The 25473-nt window shown below is 37.0% G+C and overlaps 1 protein-coding gene across 1 annotated transcript in view; it reads right to left on the bottom strand.

Annotated features, from left to right (window-relative positions):
* EPHA3 (EPH receptor A3) overlaps window positions 1-25473 on the bottom strand; it is a 519256-nt gene that overhangs the window by 123474 nt on the left and 370309 nt on the right. The window contains exons 7-8 of the mRNA XM_053706037.1: window positions 9160-9319; window positions 7389-7491 (exon numbers count right to left, since the gene is read on the bottom strand). Of these exons, the coding sequence (XP_053562012.1) occupies window positions 7389-7491; window positions 9160-9319 (263 nt within the window). The remainder of the gene's footprint in view (window positions 1-7388; window positions 7492-9159; window positions 9320-25473) is intronic.

The following is a 25473-nucleotide window of genomic DNA, read 5'->3' as shown; positions in this document are numbered from 1 at the left end:
ACAAAGCACTGTTATTAGAAAGAAAAACCATTTGTTCATTGATACAGTGAGGAAGCAGAGTTGAATTTGCTCATTTACAAGTAATGAATATAATTTTGCAATGATTCACAAGGGTGGCAGAATCATTCACCTTTAGAAACTTGCCAAAAACACAGCAGCATTTGTTAAAGCAGAAAATATGTTTAGCTGCAGGTAGAATCATTTTCACCTAATAAATCTGGAGGGATTCTTTATTTTGTACCCGTTTTGCAATTTACATGATTATCTGCTTTTTGAATAAGGTAACTTGACCTACATTGTGAAGTAAGTATCTTGTTTTTGATATTCATGTGATATATTTGAGTGAAACATATTGATAAGTCCCCCTTGGGTTTAGTAAAATACCATTCATTGTCCTACAAAAACCTATAAACCATATAATGACATATCGCCATTAAAGGTCATATACAGATGTGTACTAGGCAAATGTCTATAGTCCATTTTTTTTCCGGAAAGTGGCTTAGGGGCCGAATTATCATTGTGCAGGTGGACATGATTTGCTGTAGAGGATCATGTCCGCCGCACATCGATAAATGCCGACAGCATACGCTGTCAGCATTTATCATTACACAAGCATTTCTAATGAAATGCTTGTGCAATGCTGCCCCCTGCGCATTCGCTGCCAATCGGCCATTAGCAGGGGGTGTAAATCAACCCGATCGTATCCGCCTCAGAGGTGGCGGACGAGTTAAGGAGCAGCGGTCTTATGACTGCTGCTTCTTAACTCCTGTTTCCAGCGATCTGGAAACTACAGGGGTAGATTGCAGCATCTGCTGCTTGTTAAATCTACCCCTAAATCTCCAGTCAAGTAAAGGCATTTTGCAATTCCATCTATTGCCTTAAAGGGACGGTCAAGTCCAAAAAAACGTTCATGATTTAAATAGGGAATGTAATTTTAAACAACTTTCCAATTTACTTTTATCACCAATTTTGCTTTTTCTCTTCGTATTCTTAGTTGAAAGCTAATTCTAGGAGGTTCATATGTTAATTTATTAGACCTTGAAGACTGCCTCTAATCTGAATGCATTGTGACCACTAGAGGGCATTAGTTCATGTGTTTCATATAGATAACATTAACTACATAGACACAGTTTTGGCATGCCCACCTAGCTAAAATCTTTCAAAATATAGTTGTTTTTCTTTAAACAAAAACTACTGCTTATTATATCTATCTATATATCTATCTATCTAACTATATATCTATCTATTATCTATCTATCTATCTAATGTATATTGTGATGTGGGCTCTGTAGTTGCATAGGTGCATATACCTCACTATCACACTCTAAATTGCAACCAGATATTCTCCCATTACCAACCATATCAACTTGCATATACATTGAAATCATGAGACATACTCTACACCAGGAATATTATCGTAATAAAAGAACTGGTTGTGACAGTGACATTACTTGTTCTTCCAATGCATTTTAAAAAGTGCTAATTATTTTTAATATTTATGACAAAATATTTTTTTTAGATGTTTATATACTTTAATAAAATAAACTCTCTGAGGAATACTGTACAAGAACAGTAAAAGAGAGTTTAGTAATACAATAGAAATAATAACAATAAGAGATTTAGTAAGTTAGAAGATCAAATACCAATGACCTTAACATTTAAAATGCTACATTAATCTGTAGAGAAACACATGTGTGTTTAGTTCTACAAATAAGGGATATGAGATCTTGAGCAATTTAATAAAAACACAAGGGAAATGTTGACTACATGTGGTTATGAAATATAATCCTTTAGCTGTTGCAAACCACTTGCAAGAGCAGTTTGCACATAATCAGTGCACGCAACCCTGGCTTCGCAGAAGTGTCTGAGATACCACACCTGGCTTTAATCGAAATAACATTGCATTAGACGGTAAACTAAATCAGGCGTGTACAGGTTAAATCACAGGTAATCTCATTTAATAAGGTGTGAATTATATCTGGAAAAAACAGAAGTATTTGCAAACAGGCTTGTTTTACAATCAAAGAAAAATATTAAACCAGAATAGATAATTGCTGGTAGCAATTACAATAATGCAAATAGGAATCAATATCACTATTTGGTTTTTCTTTTTTTCTTTTTTTTTACAGTTTTCTTTGACTAGTCCTACAATAAACTAGTGTATTTATGCTATCAATAGAGTAGCTCTTAAGATTGGTCATTAAAAGTTTATTTTCCCATAACCTGTCTCAGTAGTGTAAAAAAATAAAGTAGTTTATGTTGTGTATGTATATATCAATATACACACATACATATATACACACCTATATACCTATATATACATATACACACACACACACACATATATATATATATATATATAGCAGAAAACAAGAAGCACTCCAGAAGTCTTTCCAATTTTATCACCTTTAATAGTGAACGTTTTCGGGCAACAAACAGCCCGTCCTCAAACTTACAAGGTTACCAAACACTTACCACCCAGCTGTGTTATAGACCGCCACCAAAGAAAAGTGCACCACGCTCTCCGCGGTAGACGCGCCACCCCTAACGAGTGACGTCATCGCCCGCGGCAACGTGTGGGAACTGAAAAGGACAAAGACAACGGACAAATTATGCAGGCATATACTAAGCCCTAATTCTAAGCAACAAGCCTATACTATAAATATACAGAATCAATACAATGGACCATTGCAGTAAAGACTGGGAAATTAAACATATCACAAAAAGTAATACGGTTGTCATAGTAACCAGTAAACGGTAACCCGGTTGTCATAGTAACCAGTAAACAATTGACGCTAGATAAGCAAGTCATACATTACATAAATAGAACAAAAGTTACTGCATAGACGACTATGGGACTCCACAAAACAATGTATCATCCAAAGAATAGATTAAATTAGATGAAAAACTGAAGTAAAATAAACTTAGTAAATATTTTGTAAAGTGGAGTCACATACCCGGATAGACAGAAAAGAATTTGCTGAACAAGCTAATTTAATTGGAATGAACCATGTCTCTCACAAATTAATGGACAATAATATGAATGATCGTGGACTCCCCCTGGATTCATTTTTCGACAGTAGACCAGGGTCACAGGAACACCTGCCAATCTAGCTGTGTATTCAGCCCATAGGGCACAAGAGTATTCAATTCGAATGTCCATTTAGCTTCTCTTTGAAGAAGTAGTCGATTCCTATCACCTCCTCTGGGCAACAGTGGTACATGATCTATAATCGTATATTTACGGTCCATGACACTATGCTTATGTTCCAAAAAGTGTCTGGCCACTGGTTGCTCTGAAGTGCCTTTATTTAGTGCCGTCTTGATAGCAGATCGATGATTTGCCATACGTGTACGCAAATCATCACAGGTCTTTCCTACGTAATAAAGCCCCCAAATACAGTGTAAAAGATACACTATATACGTGGTAGTACACGTCAGGCGGAATTTATGCTTATAAATTTTACGTTTGTGTGGATGGGTGAAACTTAGTCCAGTGATTAACCCCCCACATGTTGTGCAGCCAAGATATCGGAAAACCCCTGGTTTTTTAATTTCTAACCATGTTGAGGATTTGTAACTTTGTATGGGGTCAGTTTTAATTAGCAAGTCCCGTAAAGACCTAGATCTCTTAAAACCCACTCTTGGGGGATCAGCTTTATGCAAGGGTAACGATCTATCCGTATTGATAATCTCCCAATGCCCACCTCCCGGAAGGCCCATTGTATCCTCAATAGGGTCCATTCAGCAGCCCATTGCCACCTTAGTGGATAGATTCCTGCAACCACTGGTATACCATACACCATCATACTTGAGGGATTCAATGGCATTACTGGAGATGCTCAAACAATTGGGAGATATAGATGATGATACATGGCTAGTCACACTGGATGTGACTAGTCTATATACTGTAATCCCTCACGATGAGGGGTTACTTGCTGTTCTATTCCATCTTTGCAGATACCCATACATTGGACCACCTCCTGAGATAATTATACAATTATTGGAATTTTGTTTAACTACCAATTATTTCCGTTTTGAACAATCCTTCTATTTACAGTTGAAGGGGACAGCGATGGGGTCCAATATGGCCCCATCGTTCGCCAATTTGTTCATGGCCCACTTTGAGGAATTTGGGACAGAATTATTTAAGGTCAAAAATATTCGCTTTTTTAAGCGATATATAGATGACCTGTTTCTGATCTGGTCTGGAACGTCGGCCAGCCTGGAAGAGTGGTTTCAGGAGCTTAATGGGGCGAATTTGGCTCTGAAATTTAAAATGACAAAGAGCAAAAGACAAATCGACTTCTTGGATGTGAGGCTATACACCAGCAATGATAGGATTCATTCATCCCTGTATAGAAAGGAGACTGATAGAAACTCCTTATTGCATTACACAAGTTGCCATCCTCCCACATTGAAGAAAGCATTGCCTAAATCACAATTGCTTAGAGTGGTGAGAAATAATTCTGAAATTGATAAAAGAGAAGAACAACTCACTGAGATGGTGCAAGGATTTGAAGTGAGGAGCTATCCGGATAAACTACTTAAGGAACAGCGGGCTCAGGTCTGTCAGGCCAGTACTTATGTACCCAAAAAGGTGGAGAAAAGGATGACATTCATGACAACCTTCACAGGAGATAAAGGCCCCTTAAAGGACATACTCAACAAGCATTGGGAGATTATCAATACGGATAGATCGTTACCCTTGCATAAAGCTGATCCCCCAAGAGTGGGTTTTAAGAGATCTAGGTCTTTATGGGACTTGCTAATTAAAACTGACCCCATACAAAGTTACAAATCCTCAACATGGTTAGACATTAAAAAACCAGGGGTTTTCCGATGTCTTGGCTGCACAACATGTGGGGGGTTAATCACTGGACTAAGTTTCACCCATCCACACAAACGTAAAATTTATAAGCATAAATTCCGCCTGACGTGTACTACCACGTATATAGTGTATCTTTTACATTGTATTTGCGGGCTTTATTACGTAGGAAAGACCTGTGATGATTTGCATACACGTATGGCAAATCATCGATCTGCTATCAAGACGGCACTAAATAAAGGCACTTCAGAGCAACCAGTGGCCAGACACTTTTTGGAACATAAGCATAGTGTCATGGACCTTAAATATACGATTATAGATCATGTACCACTGTTGCCCAGAGGAGGTGATAGGAATCGACTACTTCTTCAAAGAGAAGCTAAATGGACATTCGAATTGAATACTCTTGTGCCCTATGGGCTGAATACACAGCTAGATTGGCAGGTGTTCCTGTGACCCTGGTCTACTGTCGAAAAATGAATCCAGGGGGAGTCCACGATCATTCATATTATTGTCCATTAATTTGTGAGAGACATGGTTCATTCCAATTAAATTAGCTTGTTCAGCAAATTCTTTTCTGTCTATCCGGGTATGTGACTCCACTTTACAAAATATTTACTAAGTTTATTTTACTTCAGTTTTTCATCTAATTTAATCTATTCTTTGGATGATACATTGTTTTGTGGAGTCCCATAGTCGTCTATGCAGTAACTTTTGTTCTATTTATGTAATGTATGACTTGCTTATCTAGCTTCAATTGTTTACTGGTTACTATGACAACCGGGTTACCGTTTACTGGTTACTATGACAACCGTATTACTTTTTGTGATATGTTTAATTTCCCAGTCTTTACTGCAATGGTCCATTGTATTGATTCTGTATATTTATAGTATAGGCTTGTTGCTTAGAATTAGGGCTTAGTATATGCTTGCATAATTTGTCCGTTGTCTTTGTCCTTTTCAGTTCCCACACGTTGCCGCGGGCGATGACGTCACTCGTTAGGGGCGGTGCGTCTACCGCGGAGAGCGTGGTGCACTTTTCTTTGGTGGCGGTCTATAACACAGCTGGGTGGTAAGTGTTTGGTAACCTTGTAAGTTTGAGGACGGGCTGTTTGTTGCCCGAAAACGTTCACTATTAAAGGTGATAAAATTGGAAAGACTTCTGGAGTGCTTCTTGTTTTCTGCTATATTCATTGTTGTTAGCACCCGAAGCTGTTGCTTACTCAGGATCTGGAGTGCACTTTGCCTGTTTATATATATATATATATATATCTTTGGGTTTCATATGCCTTTAAGGTGCAACTGTGTCTTTTAATAAGGAATAACCTTAAAGGACCAGTCAACACAGTATATTTGCATAATCAACAAATGCAAGATAACAAGACAATGCAATAGCACTTAGTCTGAACTTCAAATGAGTAATAGATTTTTTTTCTGACAATTTTAAAAGTTATGTCTTTTTCCATTCCCCCTGTACCATGTGACAGCCATCAGCCAATCACAAATGCATACACGTACCATGGACAGCCATCAGCCATTCACAAATGCATACACACTTATTCTTGCACATGCTCAGTAGGAGCTGATTACTCAAAATGTTAAAATATATCAAGACTGTGCACATTTAGTTAATGGAAGTAAATTGGAAAGTTGTTTAAAATGGCATGCTCTATCTAAATAATGAAAGTTTAATTTTGATTGAGTGTTCCATAATAGCAAGCCTTATGATTTATTTTGGGGTCATCGACTGCTGTTTTACAAGCACAGCACAAAAAGGGACTTTAATTTTTTAGAAACATCTATAAAGTGTAATAAAGAGCAGCAATTTAAACATGTTAAGAGTATAGCACTGAATGAAAAAAAACTTTTTTTTTAATTTGGTATGGTTACAAAAAGGATATGCATGCTTGTGCACAAAATATCACCACAGATGGATAATTTCTGCAGTTGTATTGGTGGACAGGAACACTGTTTTAGGGAGTGCAAGAGTGTTAATAAAATAAAAACTAAAATACATATATATGTAACAAAGTAAAATAATGTATTTAATATTCCTTTAAACAGTAAATACGTCATGTAGTCAGGTTTGTTAATAATGTCACTAGTTACTAGTATGAAATATTTTGAAAAAACAATTTGAAAATGAATATGAAATAAAATTAAATGTTGGCAGCTAAAATTTGATGTAATTAATAATTAATGATCTAAATGTACTATGTCTCTCTTCTCCACCCCTCATTTGGAAATTGATTTCTGATGTTGCCACTTATTTGTGTAGCTTTTCTCTAGCCAATACTGCAGTACTGGTGTTTTTATTTATAGGTTGCAGTTTAAAAAGGCAAAACAGCTATTTCAAATGATTAATAAAGATAAAGGAGCTATATGTAACAATGAGATTAAAGTAGAAAACATTTTTACTGTAAAATGCCCCTTTAAAAGTGATTAGTTGATCATCTAGGTGTTGCAATGCAAAGCTATTTGTGCCATGAACACTACTTATCTAGCCAAAGAGACCGGTGGGAAAGTTACGGAGTGATACATTAAGCAGACATTGAACTAACCTCCCAATCAGGACGTACACAACAACAGTGAGCAGGATAATAGCAACTGCTGCTGAAATGCCAATCATCACAACTTGGCTATTCTCGCTGGAAATTGAAAAAGCTGTAAAAAAAGAAAAAAAAAAGAAGTGACACATGTTAGATGCTGCAATAAAAGACATCTCACTGTGTCTGCATTGCTAAACAAAATGATGACCAGAGAGTCCATAAAATGGCTAAATAGTTGTGCTAATTACAGCAATTTGCAATGTAGAATATAAATCTTGCATTATTTTAGAGATATGAAATTATATTTCCTTTAATACATCTTGCTTTAATCCACACATGAAAATCATACTTATGCAAAGTAATTATAAAAATGAATATAGGCGAGACGCTGCATTGCACTTTCTTGAGGTAATTTAATGTATTAATAAAATGTTATGTTTTTGTATATTCTTAATGTTAGCATTAATCTGAGAACATAATAATGCAGAAATAGCATGGAATTGATGCTGTTGCCCTGAGATTTTACACCCTTAGAAGTGCAAGTCCTTAAGGGGTTAAAAGAAGAGTGATCTATAATAATGTGCTCTCTCAGTCTGATTGGCAAAACACAGAAACGTGCTCAGTTACATATGTGTGATATCACCAATGACATCATGCTGTAGGGTGAGCATGCCTACTGTCCAGGGGTCAAGTCCTACAAAGTCCTACCAAAAAAAGTGTGGGAACTCACCAAGACTTCCACCGCCCCTCACATATAATCTATACAATTTGGTTAAATTAAATCCAATGAAGGGTTGAATGGTTGCCTGAGAATCCTCCTCTGTCACAGAGTCTCACCCACTTAAGGTGCAATAGTCCTATTTCTGCTGAGGGGAGCTAAATAACCCCAGGGCAAGCCACACAAAAATGTAAGCACCATGTGTTAAACACATTGCGGGGTGATCACACAGCAGGACCGCTGACAGGCTTGCATTTAGTATATTGTAGGAAGTGTTACAGCCCATTACTAGAGGATCTCACTATCCCTCTAACCAGACTGTGCTCTAGCTCCTTCCACCAGCAGCATCAGTGTTTAAGCATTTATGTTCTCTGTCCAGAGGGAACTTAGTTCCTCCTGCAAACATAGTGCAGGAACTCCCGCCTGACTTGACCCCTGCTACTGTCATAAAAAACAAACATAGATACAAATGTAGATTTTTTTTTATTTACATTAGAGCACGCATGTCCTCTTCTCACAAGGTAACAGTACATTAGAATAATAGAGGAAAATGACTGTGTGAATCCTAACCAATAAGAGTTGTTTGAATATAAAAAAACAAAGGATGCCACTGCTAGTGAAGGTCGAATATTACTATTCTGATATTTGAACGTTTTTATAAAACTGTTAACTCGTGAATATTGTACTTGAAAACTGAAGTCAGTGAAGTTATTGAAGTTGTTTGCATTGAAATTTATGCAAATCAGCACTAAATTATTGATTATATAAATATCTGAAAGTTGCATTCAGTATTTAAATGTACTTCATATTGAATGTCACATTCGATAAAAGAAAAAAGTGAAATTACAGTAAAGGGAAAAAGAAATGTTAAACATTCAGTGTTTGTTTAGAATGGAAAATTGTGCCAACATTAATTCTTTGTAACAAACATGCAAAACTATTAGCCATCCCTATGCAATCCCTAAACAAGGTGTTTGCTTTTGAATTTATTAGAGCAAATGTCGTCATGAAACATTATGTGACAAAACCAAATATATTTAATACTGAATTGCAATAAGTACGTACAATCCGGACTGGTTTCAAACTCAAACTTGCGACTATTTGGTCCATATCCAGCAGCTGTTCGAGCACGAATTTGGAAAATATACGTGGTGTCCGGTTTAAGGCCATTGATTGTCACGTTGGTATTTCTTGCCCTTAGGATGGTATAACTTGTTTCTTGCTCCTGCTTTTAAGATATAAAAAAGCATATAACAAATTATTTTGTTAAAGGGACAGTAAAGTCATAATCAAACATTCATGAGCATACAATTTTAAACAACTGTCCAATTTACTTGTATTGTTTAATTTGCTTCCTTCTCTTGTTAACCTTTTATCTAGGAAAAGCTCAGGTGCAGCAAAGAACCTAGGTTCTAGCTGCTGATTGGTGGCTGCATATATATATACCGATTGTCATTGGCTCACCCATGTGTTTAGTTAGAAACCAGTAGTACATTGCTGCCCCTTCAACAAATGATACCAAGAGAATGAAGCAAATTTTATAATAGAAGTAAACTCGAAAACTGTTAAAAATTGTATGTTCTACCTAAATCATGAAATAAAAATGTGGGTTTCATGTCCCTTTAAGCTTGCAGCGTAAACATAATGTTATTCTGAATATGTAAACAAATCAATAAATAATACTAAAAAGTGTAATAAAAAATAATAGTGCAACATTCCTAAATACACGTTAAACCTCTGAATGAACATTAATGTCTTATATTCCATTCCAATCCAGTTGATGGGCCAATTGATTGTTTTGGTTTAGAGCTATCACAGTCATACCATTAAACACTTACTATCTGAAACCGGGGGATTATAAATCTCCTGATTACAGATATCAAAATCCCCTCCTAAATGATATTGTGAGATTTATGAGTCCCATCAACTCTCTGTTGGGTGAGGGTCTGTGCAGCTAGGGGTGGGGTTACAGCACGGACAGGCACTGTTAGTTGTTGTTAGAGGATCCTATGAATAATTATTGTGATGAGTGAGAACAAAACCTTAAAGGGACAGTATACTGTAAAATAGTTTTCCCTTAATGTGTTTACAATTGCTTTTTTTACCAACTGCTGAGTAAAAAATTTATGAAAATTAGCTTTTTAAGGTTTATTTGTGAATATTAAAGCTCTCATTTTGTGTTTTGAAGCCGCAACCTAATAAAATGGGTTGAGCTTGTAAGTATAATCAGATCTCATTACTGTATCACATTGTGCACATATACCTGTTTCTTTATCTTATATCTGTCCATTAAACAATCACCAGTACTTGGAGAGAACAATGGAAAATCAACATTTTATTACCTTATCTCTGCTTTATCACACTGGGAGTGTAATTTCTTCTGCTGGCTGTGTTTACAAAGCTTATCTATAGCTGGTACCTGCGGCCACAAACTTTCAGAATAGGTGGAGATACCACAGGCTAAATCAACTATTTCAAATGCCAATATAAGGGTAAAGGATCTACTTGTAAACAATTTAATACACTCCAGCAGGTAAAGTGGATCATTGGGAACAAATTAAAGGGGAGAACATTTTTGAGTAAACTGTCCCTTTAAGGGCCAGATTACAAGTGGAGAGCAAAATATCGCTTTCGCTATATTTATTTATCGAGTGCCCGTAAACAGGCAAATTAGCCTGTTTACTGTTTACACAATAAATTAGTGCTCCACTTGAAATGTAGCCCTAAGTAGATAGATTTTTTTATTAATATTTTTCTAACTTGTTGATGACTTTTACTGCACTTATATCAGCTCATTATTAGAAGAAGATTGGAACCTAGGTCTGTGTGTTAGAAAAACATACAACCATTTCATTATAGTATAATATTTCAAGATGTCACACACATTGCCCTTATAGTACAAATTATTCTCAGATGTCCTGCATCAATAATCAACTTTGCCCGAGCCCTTACCAGCCGTATGCATCTCTGCTGTAGTATTTTTCATTACTATAGTATACTTCAAATGTATTACAGCTCTGTGAGCACTGTACAAAATGCTATTGTTTATAAGTAATATGTTTCCCACTAATATAAGTATAATAAATATCACCTTTTTGAAATGGCTACATGAAAAAATGATCCTTTGAATCGGTTGCAGATGTTTAAATGCATCTCTGCTCACCTTAAAGGGATATGAAACCCAAAAATATTATTTTTGGTATTTAGATAGAGCATGTGATTTCAAGCAACTTTCTAATTTACATCTATTATCATTTTTCTTTGTTCTCTTTTCATATTTTTGAACATCCCTTTACTCATTTAATTCTGATTAAGTGTTAAATACATTTTATATTTTAGAAGATAATAGTCATATAATTGTCTTGTTCTTATTCCACATAAAATCTAAGGCCTAGATTTGGAGTTTGGCGTTAGCCGTGAAAACCAGCGTTAGAGGCTCCTAACGCTGGTTTTAGGCTACCTCCGGTATTTGGAGTCACTCAAAATAGGGTCTAACGCTCACTTTTCAGCCGCGACTTTTCCATATTGCAGATCCCCTCACGTAAATTGCGTATCCTATCTTTTCAATGGGATTTTTCTAACTCCGGTATTTAACATAGTAACATAGTAACATAGTAGATAAGGTTGAAAAAAAGACTGAAGTCCATCGAGTTCAACCTATACAAATCTAAAATACTTACAAAAAGCTCCAGTTAAGCTTAAATAACCCCATTAAAATGTGACCCATTTAATACTAGCAATCATATCCATGAATTTTGTTAGTATACAGAAACTTATCCAGACTATTTTTAAATGTATCTATGGTATTGGCATTCACTACCTCCTTTGGTAATGAGTTCCACAATTTTATTGCTCTCACAGTGAAAAAACGTTTCCGTTGCAGGAGATTAAATCTCCTTTCCTCCAACCTTAAATTATGACCTCTTGTCAGAAACAATTTTCTTGGAATAAACAGAGCTTCTGCCATCTCTGTATATGGGCCTTGAATATATTTATATAAAGTAATCATGTCACCTCTCAAGCGCCTTTTTTCTAAAGAAAACAGACCCAGTTTGGCTAGCCTCTCCTCATAGGTTAATTTCTCCAATCCCCTTATTAGCTTTGTGGCCCTTCTCTGAACTTTTTCTAGTTCTGCAATATCTTTTTTAGCAATTGGTCCCCAGAACTGCACTCCAAACTCAAGGTGAGGTCTTACCAGGGCTTTATATAATGACAGAATTATGCTTTCCTCCCTTGAATCAATACCTCTTTTAATACATGCTAGTATCTTATTAGCCTTTGAAGCCGCTGCCCTGCATTGTGCACCCATCTTTAGCTTGTTATCTATTACTACTCCCAAATCCCTTTCCTCCTGTGTTTGGCTAAGTCTTGTCCCATTTAAAAAATACGTAGCCTGCTTATTTTTTACTTCCAAAATGTAGAACCTTGCATTTTTCCGTATTAAATCTCATTTTCCATTCACTTGCCCATAGTTCTAATTTTAGCAAATCCCTTTGTAAAGACAGTTCGTCCTGCTCTGACCTTATGACCTTACTTAACTTAGTATCATCTGCAAAAATAGAGATGTCGCTATTTAATCCTTGCTCCAAGTCATTTATAAAAATATTAAAAAGAACAGGGCCCAGTACTGATCCCTGGGGGACGCCACTGATTACCTTTGTCCAATCTGAGTATGATCCATTTACTACTACTCGTTGCTCCCTATCTTTTATCCAGTTATTTATCCATGAGCTAACATTTTCAGCTATTCCCAGTCCCTTAATTTTGTGCATTAATCTCTCATGTGGCACTGTATCAAATGCCTTTGCAAAATCTAAGTATATCACATCCACTGATTCCCCTTTATCTATATTTTGACTTACTTCCTCGTAGAATCTAATCAGATTAGTTTGACATGATCTATTTCTCCTAAAGCCATGCTGATTAGAACTCATAATCTTGTTTACACGAATATGTTCATCAATATAATCCCTTATAATCCCTTCAAATATCTTCCCCACTATTGATGTCAGACTAACTGGTCTATAGCTTCCTGGATCATCCCTGCTTCCCTTTTTGATGAGTGGCACCACATCAGCTTTACGCCAATCCTGGGGTACCATGCCTGAGGATAATTTAGAGTTGTGTCTGAAGTGAGCGTTAGACATCTAACGACAAAACTCCAGCCGCAGGAAAATGTCAGTAGTTAAGAGCTTTCTGGGCTAACGCCGGTTTATAAAGCTCTTAACTACTGTACTCTAAAGTACACTAACACCCATAAACTACCTATGTACCCCTAAACCGAGGTCCCCCCACATCGCCGACACTCTATTAAATTTTTTAAACCCCTAATCTGCCGACCGCCACCTACGTTATACTTATGTACCCCTAATCTGCTGCCCCTAACACCGCCGACCCCTATATTATATTTATTAACCCCTAATCTGCCCCCCACAACGTCGCCGCCAGCTACCTACACTTATTAACCCCTAATCTGCCGACCGCAAAGCGCCGCCACCTACGTTATCCTTATGTACCCCTAATCTGCTGCCCCTAACACCGCCGACCCCTATATTATATTTATTAACCCCTAATCTGCCCCCCTCAACGTCGCCTCCACCTGCCTACACTTATTGACCCCTAATCTGCCGAGCGGACCGCCCTGCTACTATAATAAAGTTATTAACCCCTAATCCGCCTCACTAACCCTATAATAAATAGTATTAACCCCTAATCTGCCCTCCCTAACATCGCCGACACCTAACTTCAATTATTAACCCCTAATCTGCTGACTGGAGCTCACCGCTATTCTAATAAATGTATTAACCCCTAAAGCTAAGTCTAACCCTAACACTAACACCCCCTAAATTAAATATAATTTACATCTAACGAAATTAATTATCTCTTATTAAATAAATTATTCCTATTTAAAGCTAAATACTTACCTGTAAAATAAATCCTAATATAGCTACAATATAAATTATAATTATATTATAGCTATTTTAGGATTAATATTTATTTTACAGGCAACTTTGTAATTATTTTAACCATGTACAATAGCTATTAAATAGTTAAGAACTATTTAATAGTTACCTAGTTAAAATAATTATAAAATTACCTGTAAAATAAATCCTAACCTAAGTTACAATTAAACCTAACACTATACTATCATTAAATTAATTAAATAAAATACCTACAATTACCTACAATTAAACCTAACACTACACTATCAATAAATAAATTAAATACAATTCCTACAAATAACTACAATGAAATAAACTAACTAAAGTACAAAAAATAAAAAAGAACTAAGTTACAAAAAATAAAAAAATATTTACAAACATAAGAAAAATATTACAACAATTTTAAACTAATTACACCTACTCTAAGCCCCCTAATAAAATAACAAAGACCCCCAAAATAAAAAATGCCCTACCCTATTCTAAATTACTAAAGTTCAAAGCTCTTTTACCTTACCAGCCCTGAACAGGGCCCTTTGCGGGGCATGCCCCAAGAAGTTCAGCTCTTTTGCCTGTAAAAAAAAACATACAATACCCCCCCCAACATTACAACCCACCACCCACATACCCCTAATCTAACCCAAACCCCCCTTAAATAAACCTAACACTAAGCCCCTGAAGATCATCCTACCTTGTCTTCACCTCACCAGGTATCACCGATCCGTCCTGGCTCCAAAATCTTCATCCAACCCAAGCGGGGGCTGGCGATCCATCATCCGGTGGCTGAAGAGGTCCAGAAGAGGCTCCAAAGTCTTCATCCTATCCGGGAAGAAGAGGCGATCCGGACCGGCAACCATCTTGATCCAAGCGGCATCTTCTATCTTCATCCGATGACGACCGGCTCCATCCTGAAGACCTCCACCGCGGACCCATCTTCTTCTGGCGACGTCCAACTGAAGAATGACGGTTCCTTTAAGGGACGTCATCCAAGATGGCGTCCCTCGAATTCCGATTGGCTGATAGGATTCTATCAGCCAATCGGAATAAAGGTAGGAATATTCTGATTGGCTGATGGAATCAGCCAATCAGAATCAAGTTCAATCCGATTGGCTGATCCAATCAGCCAATCAGATTGAGCTTGCATTCTATTGGCTGATCGGAACAGCCAATAGAATGCGAGCTCAATCTGATTGGCTGATCGGATTAGCCAATCGGATTGAACTTGATTCTGATTGGCTGATTCCATCAGCCAATCAGAATATTCCTACCTTAATTCCGATTGGCTGATAGAATCCTATCAGCCAATCGGAATTCGAGGGACGCCATCTTGGATGACGTCATTTAAAGGAACCGTCATTCGTCGTTCAGTTGTCGGCCAGGATGGATGTTCCGCGTCGGAGGTCTTCAGGATCCTGCCGCTCCGCTCCGGATGGATGACCATAGAAGATCCCGCTTGGATGAAGACTTCAATCGGATGGAAGACCTCTTCTGCCACGCTTGCATGAAGACTTCAGCCGGATCATGGACCTCTTCAGCCCCCTGCTTGGGCTTGGATCAGGACATCGGAGGAGCTCTTCTGGATCGATCGGTGAACCTGGTATGGTGAAGATAAGGTAGGAAGATCTTCAGGGGCTTAGTGTTAGGTTTATTTAAGGGGGGTTTGGGTTAGATTGGGGTATGTGGGTGGTGGGTTGTAATGTTGGGGGGGTATTGTATGTTTTTTTTACAGGCAAAAGAGCTGAACTTCTTGGGGCATGCCCCGCAAAGGGCCCTGTTCAGGGCTGGTAAGGTAAAAGAGCTTTGAACTTTAGTAATTTAGAATAGGGTAGGGCATTTTTTTATTTTGGGGGGCTTTGTTATTTTATTAGGGGGCTTAGAGTAGGTGTAATTAGTTTAAAATTGTTGTAATATTTTTTTTATGTTTGTAAATATTTTTTTATTTTTTGTAACTTAGTTCTTTTTTATTTTTTGTACTTTAGATAGTTTATTTCATTGTAGTTATTTGTAGGTATTGTATTTAATTAATTTATTGATAGTGTAGTGTTAGGTTTAATTGTAACTTAGGTTAGGATTTATTTTACAGGTAATTTTGTAATTATTTTAACTATTTTAGCTATTAAATAGTTCTTAACTATTTAATAGCTATTGTACCTGGTTAAAATAAATACAAAGTTACCTGTAAAATAAATATTAATCCTAAAATAGCTATAATATAATTATAATTTATATTGTAGCTATATTAGGATTTATTTTACAGGTAAGTATTTAGCTTTAAATAGGAATAATTTATTTAATAAGAGTTAATCAGTGGCGTCACTAGGGGGGGGCGGGGGGGGCGGGCCGCACCCGGGTGACACCCTCCAGGGGGTGACACCAAAAAAAAAAAAAAAATTTTTTTTTTTTTTTTTTTTTTTTAAATTTTATTGAAATTCAAAGAAATACAATGTTGAGATGCATAGATTTTTTTTTTATTAGAGGGGCTGGCATTTGTGAACATTGGTGGGACTGGGGAAGTTGTAGACACACAATTTTTTTGCCCCTTGAGCCAGTGCTGCAATTTCAACAAATAGTTTTCCCGGCTGCTTTTGCTTGTTTGTACTTTGCTTCTCCCCTGCCCAATTTCGCTATGAATGTTGTGGGCATGCCGTGGGGCTTGCAAAGTTGCGCTGCTAGCCTAAACCTGCCTGCCTATCTGTGCTCACTGCTCAGTGACATGTGGAGCAGTGGAGTCATTCACTGCTGTGCTGTCTCTCTAAACGGGAACTGGCAAATCATGAGGGGATGCCTGGCACCTGACCGCATGACTGTTTGACACTGTCTTTAAAGTGAAGGAGCTACGTATGATGCCCACCAGACCATTACGGTTACGGTACACTAAGTGCACACTGAACAGGTAGGAGGGCGGGTGGGGGTCTGGGGGTGGGCAGAGTGCAGAGGTGATTGGCCATAAGAAGCGGTAGGCACGCGGCCCGGGGCTGTGCACTGACAGGCTTGGAACAGAGTCAGAGAGCAGAATTTTCATAGTTTGCGCCTAAACCTTTTCCTTAGTGATTTATTTTCTAGAGTGCTCTGTTTATCTTTCATTTGATGCTCTGCTGAGCCAGGGAGCAGCTCTAGGCATGCGCTTTATAATGAATGCAGTGCAGTTTACATATTTTGTAAGTGTGTGTCTGAGTTTTTGTGTGTGTGTGTGTGTGTCTCAGTGTTTTTGTGTGTGACTGTGTGTGTGTCTGAGTGTGTTTCCGAGTGTTTGTGTGTGTTAATCCGAGTCTTTTTTTAAGTGTGTATGAGTGTTTGTATGTGTGTGTGCCTGTGTTTTTGTGTGTGTCTGCTTTCTGGGGGGGGGGGGGGGTGACACCATAACTTACTGCACCGGGTGACACCAACCCTAGTGACGCCACTGGAGTTAATTTATTTCGTTAGATTTAAATTATATTTAACTTAGGGGGGTGTTAGTGTTAGGGTTAGACTTAGCTTTAGGGGTTAATACATTTATTAGAATAGCGGTGAGCTCCAGTCGGCAGATAAGGGGTTAATAATTGAAGTTAGGTGTCGGCGATGTTAGGGAGGGCAGATTAGGGGTTAATACTATTTATTATAGGGTTAGTGAGGCGGATTAGGGGTTAATAACTTTATTATAGTAGCGCTCAGGTCCGGTCGGCAGATTAGGGGTTAATAAGTGTAGGCAGGTGGAGGCGACGTTGTGGGGGGCAGATTAGGGGTTAATAAATATAATATAGGGGTCGGCGATGTTAGGGCACCAGATTAGGGGTACATAGGGATAATGTAAGTAGCGGCGGTTTACGGAGCGGCAGATTAGGGGTTAATAATAATATGCAGGGGTCAGCGATAGCGGGGGCGGCAGATTAGGTGTTAATAAGTGTAAGGTTAGGGGTGTTTAGACTCGGGGTACATGTTAGAGTGTTAGGTGCAGACGTAGGAAGTGTTTCCGCATAGCAAACAATGGGGCTGCGTTAGGAGCTGAACGCGGCTTTTTTGCAGGTGTTAGGTTTTTTTTCAGCTCAAACAGCCCCATTGTTTTCTATGGGGGAATCGTGCACGAGCACGTTTTTGAGGCTGGCCGCTTGCGTAAGCAACTCTGGTATCGAGAGTTGAAGCTGCGTTAAAAATGCTCTACGCTCCTTTTTTGGAGCCTAACGCAGCCTTTATGTGGACTCTCAATACCAGAGTTATTTTTATGGTGCGGCCAGAAAAAAGCCGGCGTTAGCTACGCGGGTCGTTACCGACAAAACTCCAAATCTATGCCTAAGTATGTAAAAGTATCAGCAACAGGCATTTCATTTTGAAAGATGTGCAGATAAAATAACTGTTCTTAAACAATTAAAAAAAATTTTATTTTTTGCTAGTAAAATTTGTAGGGCTTTGCAATTTCAGAGCATTTGACGGAGGGTGGGGGGCACATTGTATTTGAATAGTTCTTTTAAAGGGACACTAAACCCAAATTTTTTCTTTTATGATTCAGATAGAGCATGCAATTTTAAGCAACTTTCTAATGTACTCCTATTATCAATTTTTCTTCGTTCGATTGCTATCTTTATTTAAAAAGCAGGAATGTGATGCATAGGAGCCGGCCCATTTTTGGTTGAGAACCTAGGTTATGCTTCCTTATTGGTGGATAAATGAAAGCCTCCAATAAGCAAGTGCTATCCATGGTGCTGAACCTAAAACGGGCTGGCTGCTAAGATTTACATTCCTGCTTTTAAAATAAAGATAGCAAGAGAACGAAAAAAATTGATAATAGGAGTAAATTAGAAAGTTGCTTAAAATTTCATGCTCTATCTGAATCATGAAATAAAAAAATGTGGGTTCAGTGTCCCTTTAAGCTTGTGAGATTGCTGAGAGGCGTTATTGTAAATAGAAATTTATGTTCTAATTCTACTGAGCCCCACTTCACCTGTCTTTCTAAATGCAATGTTAGTGAGCGTTCCTCGCATTCTATATTTGCATTAATGGGACGTGAAACCAAATTTTTTTAAATTAACGATTTAGAAAGAACATGCAATTTTAAATAACTTTCTAATTTACTTCTATTATCTAATTTGCTTAATTCTCTTGATATCCTTTGCTGAAAAACATATCTAGATAGGCTTAGTAGCTGCTGATTGGTGGCTGCACATAGATGTCTTGTGTGATTGGCTCACCCACATGTATTGCTATTACTTCAACAAAGGATATCTTAAGAATAAAGCAAAATATATAATAAAAGTAAATTGGAATTTTGTTAAAAATGTTGTTCTCTATCTGAATCATGAAAGAACATTTTTGAGTTAAATGTCCCTTTAAGTGCCCAATAATGAAATGACACACATGAAATGAAAACCTGTTTCCAAATTGTTAAAACCATTACAAATACAACAACGTAAGAAACATGCTTGAAAAATGGTTATTTGTTAATGCAGATCTCTGTTAATGTAGAATATACAGTATCTGTTAATGTAGAATATACAGTATGTACAGAATGTCTGTTTTGTAATAGAAAAATAGTCTCACTGGATAGAACAAGAGGAATCTTGAAAAGCTCCCAGGGACTGACCATTGGCCAATCTGGGGGCATGATTTTTCACCCAGCATGTGGAATTCATAAAGATTATATTGCCCCTACCTATCTCATCATTCATTTTTCTTCTACTTTTTTTGTAAAGATTTTTTTTGGTGCATGTGTTAAAGTATACTGCTTTATATAGAAGGTGTATATTTCTCCTGTTTTAATTCATTTGTTTTTGTATGGTTTTCAAGGCTTTGAAATGCTTGTGTCCTTCACAAGGTATTAGGAATGTAAATCTTAGCAGCCAGCCCATTTAAGGTTCAGCACCATGGATAGCGTTTGCTTATTGGAGAATTACATTTAGCCACCAATAGGCAAGCGTAAACCAGGTTCTCAACCAAAAATGGGCCGGCTCCTATGCATCATATTTCTGCTTTTTAAATAAAGATAGCAAGAGAACTAAGAGAAATTGATAATAGGAGTAAATTAGAAAGTTGCTTAAAATTGCATGCTCTATCTGAATCATGAAAGAAAAAAATTGGGTTCAGTGTTCCTTTAATATAATTTACTTAAAGGCCTTAAAGCCTTAGCGCACCAATGGCTTAGAGCATCTTTGGCTTAGCGATACCCTACACAAGTTTTTCAGTGTGTCCCCACAGGAGGGAGGGAGGTTCTAATAGCGCACCCTGTGATATCCATTCAAAGCATAGGGTGTGCTAAAAAAATGTCAGCCACTTTAATATTTTCAGGTTAATGTTTTTAAACATTCACTTGTAACACCAGATTGTGCACAGGGTCACATTATGGACAGTGCATCCTGCTCTATTGATTGCACTCCTCTTGTAATCTAGGCCAGTATGGGTGACTTTTAAAGGGTCAGTAAAGTAAAAATGTAAGTTTTATGATTCAGATAGGGCATGCATTTTCAAACAACTTTCCATTTTACTTTTATTATCACATTTGCTTTGTTCTCTTGGTGTTCTTTGTTAAAAACTAAACATAGGTAAGCTCATATGCTAATTTCTAAGTCATTGAAGGCTGCTTTTTATCTCACTGCATTTTGACAGTTTTTCACAACTAGAAAGCGCTAGTTCATGTGTGCCATGTAGATAACACTGTGCTCACTCTTGTGTAGTTATTTATGAGTCTGCAAAGTCTGTCAAAAGCACTGAGATAAGGGGGTAGTCTGCAGAGGCTTAGATACAAGGCAATCACAGAGGTTACAAAGTGTATTAATATAACAGTGTTGGTTATACATAACTTGGGAATGGTAATAAAGGGATTATATATATTTTTAAACAATGAACATTTTCATGAACACTGTCCCTTTAAATTGAATATTCATTTAAGTCGATATCTGCAAGCAGAGATTATTTTTAATAATGAAATTTTGATAAACTTTTTTATATGTTTGCTCTAGAATTTTTTTTTTAATTACAGTTCAATATTGTATTTAATATTCCTGAACACTGTCATTGCACAAATGCTACAATTTACATGGATGCTCCAAAAAACACATCACTGTTTGTCATAAAACAAAAGCAGAACCATCTTGCACAGTGCAGCAAAAGCTGTGTGATGTTTGTGCTTGAAACCGCAAGATGTAAAAAGCATATGGAAGGCAGTGTGGCTTAATCTTGTTCTCTGTACATCATTTCTCTTTCCCAGATCAGTATTGTAAGTGTTATTTAATGGGGAACATAATGTTATGCCCACCAGGCTCCAGGGAAAGATGATACAGCTTTGCTGTGCACCACATGACACGTAAGCTCACCTACAGTGTTATAAAGCTGTAACGTGATTAAGTTAATATTCTGCAGAGTGTAAAAGTTGTCAATACAGACTTTATGGAGCTTGTTTTATAGAGGAATAAAGCTTTTATCATGCAACCTTTTTTCATCTACATCACTTCTGACAGTTCATGTTGTTACTTTTTTTAAGTATCCTTTATGTATGAATACATTTTTATATGTAAAAGTGCAGATACCATTGTTATTTTACTACAGAATATGCTGATAATTGCAGGTTACATCATGATCTTGTGTTGTTAATTTTGTACCTTAAATGTACTCTGTGTGTTTGTGTGTGCCTACTTGTATGCTGTGTGTGTGTGCATGTGCCCATGTGTGTATGTGTTTGCATTCTTGCGTGCATGTCTCTGTGTAGTGTGCATGTGTATCTGTGTGTAATGTATGCTTACGCATGTGTGTGCATTCATGTCTATGTAGTGTGTGTGTGTGTATTGTGTGTATGTGTGTGTAGCATGCGCTTGTACATGTGAGTGCATACATGCATGTCTGTGTAGTGTGTATGTGCGTGTGCTTGTGCATGTCTGTGTAGTGTGTATGAGTGTAGTGTGTGCTTGTGCATGTGTGTCTGCATTCATGTCTGTGTAGTGTGTATGTGTGTGTAGTGTGTGCTTGTGCATGTTTGTGTGATATGTCTGTGTAGTGTGTAAGTGAGTGTAGTGTGTACTTGTGCATGTGTGTGTGCATGTCTGTGTAGTGTGTATGTATGTGTAGCGAGTGATTGTGCATGTGTGTGTAATATGTATGTGTGTGTGTGTGTACTGTGTGCTTGTATTCATTTCTGTATAGTGTGTATGTGTATTGTTGTGTATGTATGTGTAACAAGTGATTGTGAATGTGTGTGTAATATGTATATGTGTGTAGTGTGTGCTTGTGCATTTGTAAGCATGCATGCCTATTAAGTGTGTGTGTATTGTGTGTCTGTGTAGTGTGTGCATGCATGTCTGTGTAGTGTAAATGTGTGTATTGTGTGTATGTGTGTAGTGTGTGCATGCATGCACACATGCATGTCTATGTGTTTGTGATTGCATGTAATGTGTACATGTGTGTGTGTAGGTGCAGATATGTGTGTGTGTCCTCTACTTTAATTCAATATTTTTCCTGTAATTTAACACTGAAGCTTTTGTTTTTTTTACTTTGGCCCAGTTGGTCTGGGGTGTATTCTGCAGGACCAAGGACTCTGACCATACAACATTCTACACAGTGATTCTTGGTCAGTTTAATTGCTTATTTTACCTATGCCCCCTGTTTTGTCACATTAAAAGGATATAAGATAAATATTCATCTAGTTTTTCAAAAGGTATGCCAATGGACTGCAATACAATACTTAGTTTGCTAACAAAAACTTAGATTTAAATATTTCTAGAACATTTATTTTACACACAGATCGTTTGAAATTCATTGCTTAATTGCTGATGCATACAATGCTTATATAAAATACTTTAATGGTGTACATTTTTCAGTACTACAGATAAATATACAATTTGTATATAACTGATTAATAAAGCTGTTTTATAGTAAAATAAAAAATTCAGGCTTTAAAACACATTTGTTTGGATAACAGGATCAAACCTTGATATACTTTATTGTCTCTCCAAAAACATATCCTGTTTTAAAAAAATATATTGCAGAGTTTCAAAAGGATTCAGTCTTCAGTGCAGGTGCAGATTACATAAAAAGTAGACGCATGACAGCTGCATCTGTGTATAATCAGAGATAAGCAATTTGGGTAATATGCTATAAGCAACATTAAAGGGACATGAAACTCAAATATTTTCTGTTTTATCTAAATGGGAAAAAAATTTCCAGCACTTTGCTTTTGAAAAAATTAAATAAAAAAAATTGGTGTTTATTTACAAAATACAAAAGTTTTTCTGTGGGAGTTGCCTCTGTCAGCCAATGAGCTGTACACAATAATGCACTTCCTGTTTCACTTTAATTATATAAAAGATTTACTTAACATTTTTCATGCAAAAATATTTTTAACATCTCTAACTACTGCTGTTTTATAGGCATGATAGAAAATGTTTGAGTAATATGTCCCTTTAAATATTGATACAGTCAAAATAGTTCATGCACTATAAATTGTATCCTGTGATTTTTTTTTAATCTTATCATTATGTTCTCTAATAATATTATTATTAAGGCAACAGCTGTTTACTTATCTCTTATGAACCACTTCATGCTATTAGGATGTTCCATGCCGTCCAAACAGCGATGCGCTTTAAAGCCATTAGGACGGCATGAAACGTCCAACCTTATATGGCGTCCTGCAGCCTCCTTCTTTCCAGGAATGGCTGCGTACCTTGCAGTGTATGCAGCCCCCCCATGATCCAATCACGGCCTTGAAATCATGCGTGACTTCCTTTTTCAAGCAATTGTTTACAGTTAAACATTTGCCCCCGGCATGAAGGGGTTAATCTGTTTTGTTTAGTCCCTGTATTGTATATCTATATCCGCCTACTTATGTACTATCTTCTTATGGTGGAGCTATACAGATAAACAATATTAATAATTATTATGATATGGTGCACAAAATACTAAAATCATTAGTTGTTACACAAATAACCACATCATGGGGGTGAATTATCAACCTCCGAATGGAGCTTGATGCCCCTGGTTCTGCGCAGCGGATCAGTTATGCTCCATAACTGATCCACTGCCTCTGAAGCTGCGGTCCTCAATCCACCCAATCCTATACAATCGGGCTGATTGACACCCCCTGCTAGCGGCCAATTGGCCGCAAATCTGCAGAGGGCGGCATTGCACAAGCAGTTCACAAGAACTGCTTATGATCGACATTTATCGATGAGCGGTGGACATGATACGCTACATTGTATCATGTCCGTCTGCACTTTAATAAATCTGCCCCCTTGACTCAAAATATATTCATTTACTACAACAAAGCTTCTTAAACTGGGGCTTGGATGTCCTAGGGAAGGGGGGGGGGGGGAGTTGTATGTGTGAATGAGATGAGTATGTGTATGCACAAGTGTGTGTGTGAATGAGTATGTATGTATGTGTGTATATGAATTTATGTGTGTGTGTGTGCAAGAGTGTGTGTGGGTCTTATGAGTGTGAGCATGTGTGTGTATAAGTGAATGTACTGAAAAATGTGTGTGTGTGTTATGAATGTGTGTTTATTTATGAGTATTTGTATGAATGTATGAATGTGTGTGTAAGAGTGTGAGTGGGTCTTGTGAGTGAGTGTGTGCATGTGTGTGGGTGAGTGAGTGTATTGAAAAATGTGTGTGTGTATTTATGAGTGTTTGTGTATGAGTGAGTACCTTTTTTTTCAAAGATAGGCACATAGCTCATTTTCTACCTCTTCAATTGTGTGAGCACACTTTAGTCACTTGGACAAAAATTGCAAAGTCTCCAAAGAAATTAAATAATCCCGCGTGAGAAGCCATGGAATGTACATAGAATTATCCATTAGTGATTAGCAATGGCTACTAAAACTGAATGTACTTATTTTATCTAATAATCCCCTCACTTGTGTGTTATATTGATTTATAAAAAACTAAGACCGTGTATAGCATCTGATGAGGGTTTGTTTATAAATATATATAACGTCACTTATAAAAAGCATCTATTGCACTTTAATTAAGACCAGTGAGTGCTGTCTCCTATCTACTATATCATACCCTGTATTCAGCACCCTATTATCTTTACACTTAAGAAAAAGATTGAGGTTTCTATTAAGTTACTATGTGAGTCCTTTATAAAAATGAGCACATAGCCCTTGTGAATGGTGACACCCTATAAAAACCTATCATAATTGATTCATATCAACTTGGCCGGTAATAAATATTTTAAAACAATACCTGGTCTTTATTTCTTAACCATAAAGTATGGATTATGTATTCTGCTCTGATATTCTACACCTTCAAATAAAAAGAAGGTAGCCTGAATATTATTGAATATCTATAATGGGGGTAATAACCTATTTAAATACGACATGAAGATTGATAAAACATGTGTTTCTGCCAATGTGATTATATATTGGAGTGTTTATTATCATGGAAATTTCATTTAATGGGTTTATGAAAAAATCGATACTTTGTATATAACAATGTTGCAAATTTGCAAATGGACTCTGTATAAGTTACAATGTGTTGATTGT

This window comes from Bombina bombina, chromosome 3, assembly GCF_027579735.1.
Source record: "Bombina bombina isolate aBomBom1 chromosome 3, aBomBom1.pri, whole genome shotgun sequence".
NCBI classification, from domain to species: Eukaryota; Metazoa; Chordata; class Amphibia; order Anura; family Bombinatoridae; genus Bombina; species Bombina bombina.
This window is presented reverse-complemented; position numbering and strand designations above follow the sequence as displayed.